The sequence below is a fragment of the Narcine bancroftii genome, chromosome 5, assembly GCF_036971445.1.
Source record: "Narcine bancroftii isolate sNarBan1 chromosome 5, sNarBan1.hap1, whole genome shotgun sequence".
Lineage (NCBI taxonomy): Eukaryota > Metazoa > Chordata > Chondrichthyes > Torpediniformes > Narcinidae > Narcine > Narcine bancroftii.
In genome coordinates this window covers 16706474-16723586 of record NC_091473.1, presented here as the reverse complement: position 1 = coordinate 16723586, position 17113 = coordinate 16706474, and the positions used below count along the sequence as shown (strand labels likewise).

The 17113-nt window shown below is 41.6% G+C and overlaps 1 protein-coding gene across 3 annotated transcripts in view; it reads right to left on the bottom strand.

Moving 5' to 3' along the window:
* The window catches only part of ift122 (intraflagellar transport 122 homolog (Chlamydomonas)), a 144807-nt gene that overhangs the window by 30476 nt on the left and 97218 nt on the right, over positions 1-17113 (bottom strand). For 2 of the 3 annotated variants that reach the window (XM_069936891.1, XM_069936892.1), the window contains exons 22-23: positions 16294-16388; positions 3686-3786 (exon numbers count right to left, since the gene is read on the bottom strand). In XM_069936891.1, the coding sequence (XP_069792992.1) occupies positions 3686-3786; positions 16294-16388 (196 nt within the window). The remainder of the gene's footprint in view (positions 1-3685; positions 3787-16293; positions 16389-17113) is intronic. The other variant, XM_069936893.1, reaches the window with a different exon arrangement.

The following is a 17113-nucleotide window of genomic DNA, read 5'->3' as shown; positions in this document are numbered from 1 at the left end:
TTTCTTCTAAGTAATATAAGTAGTAAAGAATTAGGCCTCAAATTGGATGAAGCACAAAAAAGATTTATTATGATAGCCTTAGCTGTAGCAAAAAAATGTATAAAGTCAACCTGGAAATCAGAAGAGAGCCTGAGAGTACAGCAATGGTACATAGAAATGAATAAATGTATTCCATTGGAAAAAATAACATATAATTTAAAAAATAAAGTCACAGTATTCGAACAAATTTGCAAACCGTACATGGAATACAACAGAGAGGGCCTACCGCGGACCTCCACCCCCTAAAATGATAGAATGAGAAGATTACGAAATGAACTGACCCAATGTGTAAAAGTAGATGACACAATTTTCTTGTTTATTTTAATTGTGTGATGACATTGTTTAATGGGTTTATTGTATTGTATATGTTGAATGTTTAGTGGGTAGAGAGGGGGGTGGGAAGGAGGGAGGGAAGGGAGGGGGAAAAAGGGGAGAAAATGACACTGTATATATTCAAGAGGGAAATGTTTGTGTGTATTTTGGTGAATATGGTTCATAGTGTGAAAAATAAAAAAAATTTAAAAGAAGATACAGATGCTAGGGTAGTAAACTGAGAGCAAATGTTAACAGGCAAGTCCACAACTATCACATGGCAGTTATTTAAGGACTAATGTTTAGTGCAACACCTTTATAGTGCCAGCGATTGGGATCAGGGTTCGAATCCCGTGCTGTCTGTACATTCTCTCCGTGTCTGTGTGGGTTTTCCCTGGGAGCTCCAGTTCTTCCCACCTTTTGAAACATACTGGGTTTTGTAGGTTAATTGGGTGTAAATTGGGTGGCATGGACTCATAGGTCGAAATGGCCTGTTATGTGTTGTATGTCTAAATTTTAAATTTAAAAAGTCCAGGACCGGCATTTGCAAAGGAAGGACTGAGATTGCAAAGTAAGAGGACCTTGGATAATGAGAGAGATCATGAACAAAAAGAAGGCATATGCAAGGTTCAGGAAGCTACATCCAGACAGGACCTTGAAAGAATACAAAGTTTGCAGGAAAGCTCAAGAAAGCCAAGAGGTCATGAGATGTCCTTGCTGAGCAGGATAAAAGAGAATCCCAAGGCATTTTCTATTACTTTAAAAAACAAAAGGGTGACAAGGGAGAGAACAGAATCACTCAAGGTCTGCTTGGAGTCAAATGAAAAATGAAGTACTAAATGAATATTTTGCATTGGTATTTACAAAGGAGGACATAGACAATGATAGGGAGCAGCATGTGGAGAACATTCCTGTGCTAGGGCAGTTTTGTGATCATGAGAGGTGGTGCTGAATGCTTAGAGCAGTATCTACCTCAGTATGCTGAAAGATGCAAGGTAAGAAACAAAGGATCTTTGCAACCTCATTAGCAACAGGAGCGGTCACAGAGGACTGAAGAGTAGCTAAATGCTATAATCTTGCTCAAGAAAAAAAAAATGATAATCCAGGAAATTATAGACCTCACATCAGTGGTAGGAAAACTGCTAGAAAAAATACGGATAGGAATTATGCAGATTTGAAAAGTCATAGTCAATCAACATGTCTTTCTGAAGGACAGGTCATGTTTCAGCAATTTGATTGAGTTTTTCTTTTGAGGAAGTGACAAAGGTGATCGGTGAAGGCAAAGCAATGTATATTGTCCACGTGGATTTTAGTAAAGCATTTGGGAAGGCTGGTCCCAGCAGATACAGAAGGCATGGGATTGACAGTGAATTGATCATTTGGATATGCAATTGTCTAGCCCAGAGATGACAAAGGGTATTATTCTGCCTGGAAGCCTTGTGTTCTGCAGGGATTGGTGTTGGGAACCCTGATGTTTATGATGATCCAATAAATGACTTGGATGAAAATACTGGAGGATTGGTTAGTACATTGGCAGGTTACACAAAGATTGGTGGAGTTGTGGATAGAATAGAGAATATCACAAGATGACACTAAGCTAGGAGGGGTTGTGTGCACGGAAGAGGGGGTCAGGAAGCTCCAGTGTGATTTGGATAAACTGAGGGACTGGGCAGATACATGGCAAATGCACTACAATGTGGATAAATGTGAGGTTATCCACTTTGGTAATACAAACCGGAGGGCAGATTACTATTTGAATGGCAATAGATTAAGAGATGGGGAAGTGCAGAGAGACCTAGGGGTACTTGTACACCAGTCTCTGAAGGCGAGCATCCAGGTACAGCAGGCGGTTAAAAAGGCAAATGCTATGTTGGCCTTCATATCAAGAGGGTTTGAGTATAGGAACAAGGATACCTTACTGCAGCTGTACAGGGCCTTGGTGAGACCCCACCTGGAGTATTGTGTGCAGTTTTGGTCACCTTATCTAAGGAAGGATGTTCTTGCAATGGAGGGAATGCAGAGGCGATTCACCAGGCTGATACCTGGAATGGCAGGAATGACTTATGAGGAAAGATTGCGCAAATTGGGATTGTACTCGCTGGAGTTTAGAAGATTGAGAGGGGATCTCATAGAGACCTATAAAATTCTGGCAGGACTGGACAGAATGGATGCAGATGGGATGTTTCCAATGATGGGAAAATCCAGAACCCGGGGCCATGGTTTGAGGATAATAGGCAAACCATTTAGGACCAAGATGAGGAGGAATTTCTTTACCCAGAGGGTGGTGAATCTGTGGAATTCATTGCCACAGAGGGCAGTAGAGTCAGGTTCATTAAATCTATTTATGAGGGAATTAGATCTATTTCTTCAGTATAAGGGTATTAAAGGTTACGGAGAGAAGGCGGGGATGGGGTACTGAACTTTAAGATCAGCCATGATCTCGTTGAATGGCGGAGCAGGCAGAAGGGTCGAATGACCTACTCCTGCTCCTATCTTCTGTTTCTGTTTCTATGAGATATAAATCCGTCACAGGTACAGCAGAGATGGAGTTTAATCTAAGTGTGTCAAGTCAAATATAAAGGTAATATACACAGTTAATGGCAAGACAGTTAATGGATTGAACAAAGGAAAAGAAGATCAAGATAAACCAGAGAGTCTTCGGATACTGCATAATGCCGTTGGCACACAAACGCCAGGGGAACTCAGTGGGTCAAGCAGCATCCATGGAAGGCAAAAAAATAGTCAGTATTTTGGGCCAAGATCTTTCATTAGGAATCAAAAAAGAAAAGTACTCCGCTGAAAGTAATTCCTCAATACTAGAAAGTTGCAGAGCAATTGCTTTCATCAAAATCCCGAGAAGGGCATAGGACAGCCAAAACTTTCTGAAAAGTAGAAAAATAACAGCACGAGCCCAAAGAATTTACAACGACCCTAACAAAATTCAGATATTAACAGATTAAAGGACAGAAGAGGTAAGTTCTGGACATGCATTTCAAATCAGATTAAGTCCAATAAGAGAGAGTGAACCCTTCAGGTATTAAAAGAGAAAATAGTGAGGGTTCAAAATAAATATCGCCCCAATGCGAGAAGCCCGTGGATATAAAAGGAACATAAAACAAAACAAATGCAAGCTTTTGATAAATAGATCGCTGCAAAAAGTCCAGAGCACTGATCATACAGCAAACGACATGGCAAATAAATCATAGTGTTGGTCTTGCCTTTTATCATCAATTTTGTAATGATCACAGCATATCAAAATAATTGTAATGACACAACCAATGTAATCTGTCATAAGCTATCATAACAGGAAGTAGCTCAGATAGCAAAAGGATACACTTTGGAGATCCCCAAAGGAGTTTCTTTGGTCAGGTTGTGTAGTAAAAACCGTGAGATGTTGAAGAGTGCTTCAGGTAAGTGGGAACTGAAGGGTTCATCCTGCAGCAAAAATTAAAACAATGATAACTGTTGTATCTTATTTTTTCCTATCTTACAGTGGCCATTTAGAGGAAAAAATAAAACTAGAATTATTGTAAATTGTGAGATTAAAAATAAAGGGAATGCATTTAATGTGCTCTCAAATTTAGTTTGGCTAATTGTTTGAGAACTAATTTGAGAGTGCTGCACACATCTCATTCCTCCCAGAAAGGGAAAGAATAGGGCTAAATACACAGAAATTTTTGAAGTTTAAGTCACTGATTTAATCTTTCAAAGCACCAGTATTTAAACTAGAATCACTCAGAGCTCCTTATGCAACAATGTAGCCCACTAGGGCAGAGTCAAGCTCTATTTGTGTTATTTGTTCTAATTAGTTATTTGTTGGTTTGGACATATCTGAGCTGTTTGTTCATACTGAATAAATCCTGAATTAGAGCGTGAAGATCTGTTATTATTTCACCTTTGTGGCTAGTAGTAAGCTTTCTCTCTGGGCCTGAGAATTTATGTGCCCTATATGCTCCACTGTGTGGATCTTCTGCGAAGCTCTTACTTTAAAGTTCCAGAAGCAAGATGACAGCCAGGGAAACCGTGGGTACACCTATGGACCAAAGGATTAATTTGTGTGTGTAGGCAGGCAATGTGGGAATGGTTCACCAAGGAGAGGCATATGGAAGATAGTGAGTTTAAAGAGGATGGTGGTATTCAGGAGGAAGTGATGAGACACAAAGGTGGATAAGTCCCCAGGGCTGGATGATCTCTAACACAGAATGTTCCAGGAAACAATGGAGAAGATTGTTGGGGTTTTAACTGAGATTTTTGCATCTTCCTTAGCCCTAGGTAAAATAGTGTAAAACTTGAGATTAACTAATGCTGATCCTTTATTTAAGAAAGTTTGAAGAGATTAACCAAGTAACCAAGCCAGTGTGCCTTACGTCAATGGTAGGCAAATTATTGGAGAAAATACCAAGCTCTATGGCTTGGTAATATGTAACATTTGAAAAGGAAAAGACTAATCAGGGATAGTCAACATGTCTTTATTCAGGGGAAATCTTTCTTTATCAATTAGAAAGAATTCTTTGAAAAGGTAAAGAAGAATATTGATGAAGCCAGGGCAACAGACTTTAGTGAGGCGTTTGATATTGTAGACTGCTCCAGAAAATTAATACAGCAAAAGCTGGCTAATTTGAAACAAAATTTATTTTGTAATAGGAAGCAAAGATTAGTGGTGAAAGCAAACTTTTCAATTGTAAATCTGTAGGCCAGCTGTACACTGCAGGAATCATGTTGGACTCTTGTTGTTTGTGACGTACATCAGTATGATGATTCACAAGTCTAAAGGGAGCCATGAAAGTTGTTGGAGTCATGGATAGCGAGAAAGGCAATCCGAGGCTATCGAATGCCGGTAGAATTTAATTTCTAATGAGTACAATGTGATACATTATGGAAAATCAAATAGGGGTAAGACACATGCACTAAATGGTATGTTGATAAACAGATTCCAGTCCACGGTTCCATTAAGAGGCAATACAGGCCAATCATGATGCCATCTGCCTGCACATGGTCCTCATCCTATTGTCTCCTCACTATTCACGCTTCTGACTTAATGCCTCTTAAAAGTTTCTATCATATCTGGTTCTACTCCTCCCCAGGCAGCATATTCCAGGAACCTTCCTCCCTTATTGTTAAAAAAAATCCACAAATTTCCTTTAAATTCACTTGGGGCAGCATGGTGAAGTGGTTAGTGCAACACCTTTACAGTGCCAGTGATTGGGACTGGGGTTCAAATCCCGCGCTGTCTGTAAGGAGTTTACGTTCGCCCTGTATCCACGTGGGTTTCCAAGGGGGCTCTGGTTTCCTACCACCCTCCAAAACATACCAGGGTGCAGGTTAATTGGTTTAAATTGCACAGCACAATCTTGTGGGCTGATATGGCCTGCAACCTTGCTGTACGTCTAAATTAAAAAATTTTAAATTGACACTCTCACGTTCCCCTCCCTTAAAGCGAAATATGTGACATTTTTATCCTGGGAAAAAGGCTATCTAGCCTTACTATACCTTTCATAATTTTATACATTTCTGTCAGCATGGTTAGCCTAGAGGTTAGTCTACAGCTATTGCAGAGCCACTTCTGTCTGTAAGGAGTTGGTACGCTCTCTTCATGACCCGTTTGGATTTTTTACAGGTGCTCCAGTTTCCTTTCACCCTCCAAAATGTACGAGGTTGGTTGGTTAAACAGGGTGTAATTGGATGGCATAGTTTTCATAGGCTGGAAGAGTCTTCTACCATGATGTATCATTAAAAATTGAACAAAAAAAATTGGGCCTTTCCTCAGTATCCGACACTCCAAGAGAAAACAATCCAAGTACAGGGTATATCCAACCTCTGTTTATGATTAATACATACCAGGTGAACCCCTTCTGCATCCTCTTCAAAGCCTCCACAGTTTTCCAATATCCCAAAGCAGCCAAACCAAAATTTGCACACAACTTCCCAATGTTTAAACACAACGCTCTGACTGATGAAGACAAACATGCTATATGGATTCTTTAGCATCCTATCACTTTTGTTAGTAGGTAGATAGGTAGTCAACAAAGGTGATGTAGAGTCCTTTGTTTTGTTCTCTACACTTTTCTTGGAGCTGTCTGAGGGCAAAGACCATGTCAGTGGTTCCTCTGTTAGCGCGAAAGCCGCACTGTGATTCTGGGAGAATATTCTCAGCGACACTAGGTATTATTCTATTTAGTAGAATCCTAGCGAAGATTTTGCCTGCAATGGAGAGCAACGTGATTCCCCTGTAGTTTGAGCAGTCTGATTTCTCGCCTTTGTTTTTGTACAGGGTGATGATGGTGGCATCACGAAGATCCTGAGGCAGTTTACCTTGGTCCCAACAAAGCTTGAAAAACTCATGCAGTTTGGCATGCAGAGTTTTGCCGCCAGCCTTCCAGACTTCTGGGGGGATTCCATCCATACCTGCTGCTTTGCCACTTTTCAGTTGTTCGATTGCCTTATATGTCTCATCCAGGGTGGGAACCTCATCCAGCTCTAGCCTTAGGGGCTGTTGAGGGAGCTGGAGCAGGGAGGAATCTTGGACTGAGCGGTTGGTACTGAAAAGAGATTGGAAGTGTTCTGACCATCGGTTGAGGATGGAGATCTTGTCGCTGAGGAGGACTTTGCCGTCTGAGCTGCGCAGCGGGCTTTGGACTTGGGGTGAGGGGCCGTACACAGCCTTTAGAGCCTCGTAGAAACCCCTGAAGTCGCCAATGTCCGCGCTGAGCTGTGTTCGTTTGGCGAGGCTAGTCCACCACTCATTTTGGATCTCCCGGAGTTTGCGCTGAAGATGGCTGCATGCACGACGGAAGGCTCACCAAAGCCTTCGACACCGTGAGCAGGAAAGGGCTTTGGCAAATACTAGAGCGCATCGGATGTCCCCCAAAGTTCCTCAACATGATTATCCAACTGCACGAAAACCAACAAGGTCGGGTCAGATACAGCAATGAGCTCTCTGAACCCTTCTCCATTAACAATGGCGTGAAGCAAGGCTGTGTTCTCGCACCAACCCTCTTTTCAATCTTCTTCAGCATGATGCTGAACCAAGCCATGAAAGACCCCAACAATGAAGACGCTGTTTACATCCGGTACCGCACGGATGGCAGTCTCTTCAATCTGAGGCGCCTGCAAGCTCACACCAAGACACAAGAGAAACTTGTCCGTGAACTACTCTTTGCAGATGATGCCGCTTTAGTTGCCCATTCAGAGCCAGCTCTTCAGCGCTTGACGTCCTGCTTTGCGGAAACTGCCAAAATGTTTGGCCTGGAAGTCAGCCTGAAGAAAACTGAGGTCCTCCATCAGCCAGCTCCCCACCATGACTACCAGCCCCCCCACATCTCCATCGGGCACACAAAACTCAAAACGGTCAACCAGTTTACCTATCTCGGCTGCACCATTTCATCAGATGCAAGGATCGACAATGAGATAGACAACAGACTCGCCAAGGCAAATAGCGCCTTTGGAAGACTACACAAAAGAGTCTGGAAAAACAACCAACTGAAAAACCTCACAAAGATAAGCGTATACAGAGCCGTTGTCATACCCACACTCCTGTTCGGCTCCGAATCATGGGTCCTCTACCGGCACCACCTACGGCTCCTAGAACGCTTCCACCAGCGTTGTCTCCGCTCCATCCTCAACATCCATTGGAGCGCTCACACCCCTAACGTCGAGGTACTCGAGATGGCAGAGGTCGACAGCATCGAGTCCACGCTGCTGAAGATCCAGCTGCGCTGGATGGGTCACGTCTCCAGAATGGAGGACCATCGCCTTCCCAAGATTGTATTATATGGCGAGCTCTCCACTGGCCACCGTGACAGAGGTGCACCAAAGAAAAGGTACAAGGACTGCCTAAAGAAATCTCTTGGTGCCTGCCACATTGACCACCGCCAGTGGGCTGATAACGCCTCAAACCGTGCATCTTGGCGCCTCACAGTTTGGTGGGCAGCAGCCTCCTTTGAAGAAGACCGCAGAGCCCACCTCACTGACAAAAGGCAAAGGAGGAAAAACCCAACACCCAACCCCAACCAACCAATTTTCCCTTGCAACCGCTGCAATCGTGTCTGCCTGTCCCGCATCGGACTGGTCAGCCACAAACGAGCCTGCAGCTGACGTGGACTTTTTACCCCCTCCATAAATCTTCGTCCGCGAAGCCAAGCCAAAGAAAGAGATAGGTAGTGAAGACATTGCGTGCTTGCCTTCATGGGTTGGGGCACAGGTTTTAAAGTTTGAATGTTATTTTACAATTTTAGTAAAGGCAGGTTAGTCTGTACTTGGAGTAATGTATGCAGTTCTGGAATTTTGAGGGTGCAGAGGAAATTCACCAGGATGTTTCCTGAATTCAATGTCTTTACTTATGATAAGAGATTAGATGGGCTGGGCTGGTTTTCCCTGCAGAGGAGGAGGCTAGGGGAAGGGGTGGGAGGTGATATGATAGCATTTATAATGAGAGGCATAGAAAGGATATACAGGCATAGTCTTTCCCCAAAATACAGGTTTCGAAACAAAAGCACATAGATTTTACATGAGGGGAAGGATTTTGAAAGGATTTTTTTTTAAACAGTGGTCGATATCTGGAACTAACTGCTAGAGGAAGTGGTGGCATCAGAAACAACTATGAGAATAGTACAAAGAGAAATTCAGATAAGTACTTTAATAGGCAAAGCAGTCGATGGACCTAGTGCATGAAAATAGGATTAATATAGATGGAAAAATAAGATTGTCATTGATGTGATGGGTGAACCATATAACCATTACAGTACAGAAACAGGCCATCTTGGCCCCTCTAGTCCGTACCGATCTAAGTGATCTCCTCTAGTCCTATCTACCTGCACTTTGCCCATAACCCACCAATCCCCACCCATCCATATACCTATCCAACTTTTCCTTAAATGCTAAAATTGACTTTGCTGCGACCACCTCTTCCAGAAGATCATTCCATTCAGCCACCATCTCTGAGTGAAGTTCCCTCTCATGTTACTTCTAATCTTTTGCCCCCAACTCTAAACTCGTGACCTTTTGGTTTGAATCTCACCTAACCTCAAGGAAGACAACCTATTCACATCTACTCTATCTATCCCCCTCAATTTTAAATACAGGTACACAATCCTTTATCCGGAACCCTTGGGCAACAGTGTGTTCTGAATTTTGGATTTTGGAAAGCCAGATTTAAGCCCACCCGAGTTGTGCTGCCACCCCGTTCCAGTCACCCTGCCGTATCCCCCCCCCCCAACCCTCCCTCACCTGCCTGACTCGTGCTGTCGGTCCCCCCCCCCCCTCTCAACCGCCTGACTTGCGCTGCCGTCGCTCTCCCCACTTGCTATATTTTGGAGCTTTCTGGATTTTAGATGTCCGGATAAAAGATTGTGTATCTATACCTCTATCAAATCCCCCCTCACCTTCTATGCTCCAATGAATAAAGACCTAATCTACTCAATCTTTCTTTGCAATCTAGATTCTGAAATCCAGGCAACATTTTAGTAAATCATCTCTTCACTCTCTCTACCTTATTGATATCCTTCCTATAGTTTGGTACCAGAACTGTACACAGTATTCTAAATTTGGCCTCACCAATGCTTTGAATAGTCTCAACATCACTTCCCAACTCCTGTATTCTATGCTTTGATTTATAAAGGCCAGCATACCAAAAGCTTTCTCACCACTCTATCCACATGAGATTCCACCTTCAAAGAACGATGAACCATTATTCCTAGATCTTTCTGTTCTTCTGCATTCTTCAATGCCTATTTGCTGCACATGTCCTGTTTCGATTATTCTTTCCAAAATGAAGCACTTTCAGTATTAAACTCCATCTGCCATCTTTCAGCCCACTCTTTTAAGCAGTCCAAATCCATCGGCAATCTCTGAAAACTTTCTTCCACAACTTATCCACAAATCCGCCTATTTTTCTATCATCTGCATATTTACTAATCCGGTTTACCACTCCATCATCCAAATCATTAATGTAAATGACAAATAGCAAGGGACCCAATACTGATCCCTGAGGCACACTGCTTGTTACCGGCCGCCATCCTGACAGACAGTTATCCACCAGGACTCTCTGGCATGTACCTTCTAGCCACTGTTGAACCATTTGAGCCACATTCCTCCACCATGTCAAACAAGAAGTACAGGAGCATATTTTCACTAAAATGGGGTAGCATGGCTAGCTTTGTGCTGCGCTAACCATTATGACAGCACAAGCCACCAGAGTTCAAATCTGATGCAGTCTGTAAGGAACTTATGTTCTTCCCATGACTGCTTGTGTTTCCTTTGGGCTATTGTATTTCCACCCACCCTCCAAAATCGCATGGGTTATGTATGTTAAATTATGTATTTGGCAGCGCAAGCTAGTGAACCAGAAGAATCAGTTACAGTGTTGTATTTCTGAATGTAAAAAAAATTAAATTTAAATTTAAAAATAGCTGCCTTTGTGATTTCATCACACTTCGCTCCTACTCTCTAAATTCTTCTTTTTCATAAGAAGCAAAAACACAACAAGTCCATTTGCCCCCTCATTCAATAGGATCTTGGTTGTTTTTTTTTAATGTCAGTGCTATCTACCCTAACCTCATATTTCAATTCCCTTAATCTGAAATTCTATCGATTTCTGTCTTGAATATAATCAGTAACTGAGCTCTTACAATCTCCTTGGTGAAGAATATGGTGTTTTGCCAAAGATTCAATATCTTCTGGGTAAATAAATTTATATTCTTCTCAGTCATGGAGAAGATCCCTCATTTTGATCCCTCACCCCAGTTGTTTTTCTGTAACCTCATATTTCCACATAAAATTCCATCTGTTTTGCTCATTTTCTTAACCTCTCTGCCCTTTCTCAAAACAAATGCAACCTTCAGCTCTGTGGCATCAGCAAATTTGGACATGTTTCATTTGCATTCCAAATAATGATTATGAACAGCTGTGGCAGCCCACTGGAAACAGCTTGTAAAGTTGAAGACAACTGTTTGCTCTCCATTTTCTGGGTGCTCAATCCATGGGAGTACTCTGGCCCTGTGCTTTAATTTTGTTTGGTACCAAATGAAGGTCTTCTGAACGTCCAATAACACCACAAGCAATGGATTTCCCTGACCACTTCTGCTAATTATAACCTCCTGAAACTCCAAAAGATGCATTATGAGCCCAGAGGACCCCAAACCCCAGCAGCAATACAAATTTACCAAGGCAAATGGTTACTTAAATAAACGTTGCATTTAATTATCTTTAAACATGAAAACAGGATCAAACTTTAACAGTGCTATTAACTTAACCCCCTTCTAATTCTAAGTGCATGTGTATGTAATTTCAGAAAAGTTCTTTAATTCACAGTCCAAACTCACTTCTCACTCCTCCAAGTTCACTGGTTGCAGGCAATTCTTATACTGTGCACAGAATTTTACATTTATGAGTTTAACCAGGCTTTGGTGTTTGAAAGGTAAATGCTTATCACTCAGGAAGGTTCTTGTAGGTTTTCAGAGAGAGATTTGTTGCTCATTGGACACCCACAACTGATTCCTTCTGGACAGCTACTTTAGTGTCTTGCCGAAGAAACTTGCCCCATCAGGGTTTTCCAGACGATAACCTCTTTCTTTCAGGTCACCATAGGCATGTTTTCTGTTTCCCTTATTTCAAGTGAAACGTTATAGAGCCAGTCCTCTCCTCTTGTATGGACCACAAGGGCTTTGATCAGGCTGAACTAAGAACTCACAACCAGTCTTCAAAATGGGGTTTTCCCACAAGCCTGCCAGTTTGTCCTGTTCCAGTCCCAGCTGCTGCTGCTGAACTGTAGAATTGAATTCTCGCTCTCGCTCTCTCTCTCTCTCACTCAGAGAAAACCACATGACTCTCTAAGAACAGCAAACTGCATTCAGACTGCGGCATTGAACCCAATTTTCTGAGTTTGTTCATCTGTTGCTTTCCAAAACAATAATCCATTACTCCAAATCATGTCCAATTAACACCTACTTGTGAAGTCCTTCTAGGCATTCTTCAAAGTTTTTGCAAAGATACCTGGAGCCTGGACTGTCTGGCTTGAGCAGAGCTCTGCATTTTAAATGAGATCTGTTTTGAAGTGTTTGTATGTGACCTACACTAAAAAACCTGCCACAATTTATCTCCTTTAAAACATATCTATATACAATATAAAATATAACAATCTGTCACAGATGTCAGACAAGATTTCCTTCTATGGACCCATGTTGACAACACTCAACTTTCCATTATTTTCTAAGAGCTCACTTTTTTCATATTACCTTAAACCAATGCCCTTGTTTTTGCTATCTCTACTAAGGAAGAAAGATTTTGATGATCTATTTTTATTTTAGCCATACAGCACAGTAACAGGTCCTCTTGGTCCATGAGCCCGTGCCACTCAATTACACTTGATTAACATTCATGGCCCGAAATGTTTTGAATGGTGGAAGGAAACCCAAGCAGACACAGTGAGAACGTTCAAACTCCTTACAGACAGCGTGGGATTTGAACTCTTTCGGTGTAACAGTTAACATAGTGGTTAGCGTAATGCTGTGACACTGCCAGAGTTCAAATCCCGCACTGACTGTAAGGAGATTGTACATTCTCAGTTACACTAACCACTACGCTAACCGTGTTGCCTAAATGATATCTACTCTTTCAATTTTAGCTATACCTCAATCATCATAGAGACTACAGCACAGAAACAAGCCCACAGGTCCAGCTTGCCTGCACTGAACAAGGTGCCATTCTGCTTTAGTCCCACTTGCCCAAACTCCACCAATCCTCTCCTATCCAACTGTTTCTGAAAGGAGACTAACGCACCTGCCTCCACTGCTTTGTATGGCAGCTCATTCTGTGTGCCCGTCACCTTCTGAGTGAAGAACAATCCCTCAAGTTCCTTCTAAATCCCACTCTGGCCACTTTATAGTTCTGCCCTCTCATCTTAGATTCTCCTGCTCTAGGAACCAGACAGTCAATATTTACCTTATCTATGCCTCTTACGATTTTATAGATCTCAGTACGATTCCCTTTCAACCTCCTGCACCTTAAGGAAAACAGGTCTAGCTTTTCCAGTCTCTCATGAACTTTCCTATTCCTGACAACAACTTCGTAAACCTCTTCTGTACTTTTTCCAACTTTATAATACCTTTCCTTTAATTAAGTGACCAAAACAGCATACAATATTCCCAGTGTGGCCTCACCAATGTCTTGTATAACTTCAACATGATGTCCTGACACTTGTATTTAATGCTACAATTAATGATCACAAGTGTCCCAAATGCTCCCTTCACTACCTTGTCTACTTATGCTGCTATCTTCAAGGAGCTATAACCCTTAGTTCCAGAACACCCTAAAGGGCATTGCTGTCAACAGAATAAGTCCTGCCCTGGTTTGATTTACCCATATGCAGCAGCTCACACTTCAGAGTTGAACTGGATCTGCCATTCCTTAGCAAAGTTCCCCATCTGATCTAGATCAGGATATATAGGATCCTCAGTGAAGTGACAGTTTGCAAATGGAACTGGCTGGCCCATAGAGGATAGTGGTGGAAGGATGTTGTTATTCTGGCTTGAGTGTTCCATGGGGATCAGTGCTGGAACCCCTGTAAGTTGTGACTTGGATGAAAAAGTGGGCAGGTGGTTAGAAAGTTTGAAAATAATACCAAGATTGGTGGATTTGAAGACAGTGTAGAGGGGAATGAGTGAATGCAGCAGGGTATAGATCGGATAGATATGGTTTGAGTAACTCGGAGTTACCCTGACACTACTCAAACTAACCGTCAGAGACTCTCAGATTTACAAAGCAACATTTATTTATTTACTTGTATATATGAATACTTGCCCTGCATGTGCTATATTTGGTTGTATGCCTGTACAGTTTTCACATACACTGGAGAATTACACTTGTGCCATCAGATGACAATAAACTGGACTTGACTTTAATCTGGACAAGTGAGGTGCTACACTTTAGGAGGTCAAATGTTAGGGCAGAATTCTTAACAGCATTGTTGTACAGAGGGATCTGGGGTTCAGGTCCATAGCCCATGCCAGTAGATTGGGTGCTTGCCTTCACTGGGGAGCAGTATAAAAGTCAAGAAGTCACGTTGCAGCGACACAAAGTTTTGGTTTGGCTGCATGGAGTTTGGCATGCAATCTGACTCCCCTTTACAGGAAGGGTATGGAGGCAGAAGAGGTTTACCAGGATGTTGATTGGAATAGAAAATATGAGTTATGAGGAGAGATTGGACATAACTTGGGTTGCTTTGGGTTGCTTTCTGTGGAGCATTGGTGGCAGAGGAGTTGACGTGATAGTAGTTTATACAATTACAAGATGCATTGATTGTATTTCTAAAACAAAAACACACATCTGTCTACCCAGAGTAGTGGGTGTCTGGAATAGCTGCCAAGAGTAGTGATAGAAGCAGATACAGCAGTTGTGCTTAAGAGGCTTTTAGATGGACACAAGAATAGGCAGGGAAAAGAGGGACATGCATTGTGTGCAAGTGACAAGAGTTTTAGTTTAACTTGGGCATTGTGTTCAGCGCAGATATGCGGGCCAAATGATCTGTTCCTGTGCTCTGCTGTTTTATGTACATTATTTTTCAGGCATCCAGCATTCTCAGTGTTTCTTGACATCACATAGAATGAATCAAACTGGGTTCCATGATGGTGATAATCTCAGCAGGAAGATAAAAATGAATAATCAATTTGGCATTTCTGGGCTGTGATTATGATTTGAATGTTGATGAGCTGTCAATTCTGCTCTGAGTCCCCCACCAGAACACACGTTATCTTCAGTGCTTCTTGTAAGTGCTGTTGGACATGGAAGAACACTGATTTATCAACTGAGGTGATCAGGGAGGACGTTTCCTTACCCATGTGACCTAATATCACAGGGTCTGGAGTTGATGTTGATGAAACTAATGCTGTCTGCTTCTTGCCTGTATTGGACTGTGCTGGGTCTGTTCTGCTGACAGAAGAGGATACACCAGAATTCTGATGGAGTTATTTGTCTCATTGTCTGAAGTATAATTCTGTGGGTATGATGGTGTTGATTGAACTTTTGCCAGATTTGACACTAACCCTCAGGTATTTAAGCAAAGTTGATCATGTTGAAAAAAATGTTGTCAGGTCCAGATATAGTGCAAGGAGGTCCATCTTTCTTCTTGAACATAACAGTTCCATTGAGAGTCTTTCTAAGCTACTTCAGGTACACCAGTGAGATTATCTTGACTGGATGCATTACTTCATGGCACAGGAGTTGTCTTGGAAAAGCTGCCAACATACTAAATGACTCATCCCACCTGGCCATATCCACGTCTCCCCTGCTCCCATTAGAAAGCTTTAAGTGTGTGAGACACCTACCACTAGATTCAAGGAGAGTTTCTTTCCCTCTAGTATCAGACTACTGAACGAATCTCACATTGGTACAATAATGTTGCCATACTCCATTCAAACTGATTTCTCACTGTAACTTTACACTATACTGTCTTATTCAGCTGTACTCATGAATTGATGGACAACACACAAAATAAACCTTCAACACATAACAATAAAAGTAAACTTGAAAATTGGATTCAAATCTAACAAAATGTTGTGGGTCTGGAGACACATACAAACTAAACCACATAAGGATATCTGATTTCCTTGCCCGAAAGGCATTAGAGACTTTATGACAATTCAGCAGTTTTGCAATCATTCTAGCCAAGTTGCTGTTTATTCAAATTCCAGATAATTAATTGAATTTAAATTCCACAACTGAGGTGATGAAATATACATTCTGAACAATTATTCCCAGCATCTGATCTATTCGTTTAATATTTTAACTGCTGTATCAAAATCCTTCCCAGCATTTTAGAAGTGAATGTGAACATTCTTATTAGGCACGAATAATTGGATCAATTATAAGTAAGATTTTCTTCAGAATTGCAGATTACATTGGCTTTGCACTTAATTTGTCGAACCCCTTCTTACATCAATGACTTCTTACCGTATATCTCTGGATTGAATGATATGCATGGTAGAGCTCTGCTAGATTCTGGAAATGATGAAACTTTTTAAGCATCTCAAGTTGTTTCTCCTTTTCTGTTAAATAGATAATAATTATTTTTAAAGAAATAAATTACTCATAAAAAGAAATTCAACTGTCCAAACTGATCTAAATTATCAGGAAACAATCTTTAAGATCAATAAACTTAAGGTGTAGTACAGAAATGTGCTGGAGAGACTCAGCAAGTCCTGCAGCATCAACAGGAAGTAAAAGGTAACCAATGTTTTAGGCCTGGACCCTTCAACATGCAAGTATACAAGTTTCTTTGAAACCTGGTGAGTTTCTCCAGCACATTGCGTATTGCACTCGACCCCAGCGTTTGCAGACTTTCTTGTTTAACTCCAATAAGCTTGATTTACTTTTTTTCCAAAAAACTCATTTATCCACATCTATCAATCTTCTCTCTTCTGACAAATACATCTAATTTTCTCTCCAGACTTAGTTAATCGTGATAAATTTTCTGGCTTTATACCAAAACCGTTGGGCCTTCAGCAAGTTTTCACACAAGTTGTTAATAGATCAGTTAGGCTCAACGAGGACAAGCCCCTAGAGCACTGTAGCCAAAATATAATGGTAGTGGTCTCATGTGGGTACAGTAGGTGAGATAGCTTTTCCAAAATTTGATAAAGATAAATAAATGGTCAACTAATTACACAAGTGGAAAGGAGTGTCTGTGAGCAATTTGAGGGATAATAATAGAAGAGCTGCTAAACAAAGTAAACTTTAAATAATGTGACATTCCCACTAGAAGACAGCAGTC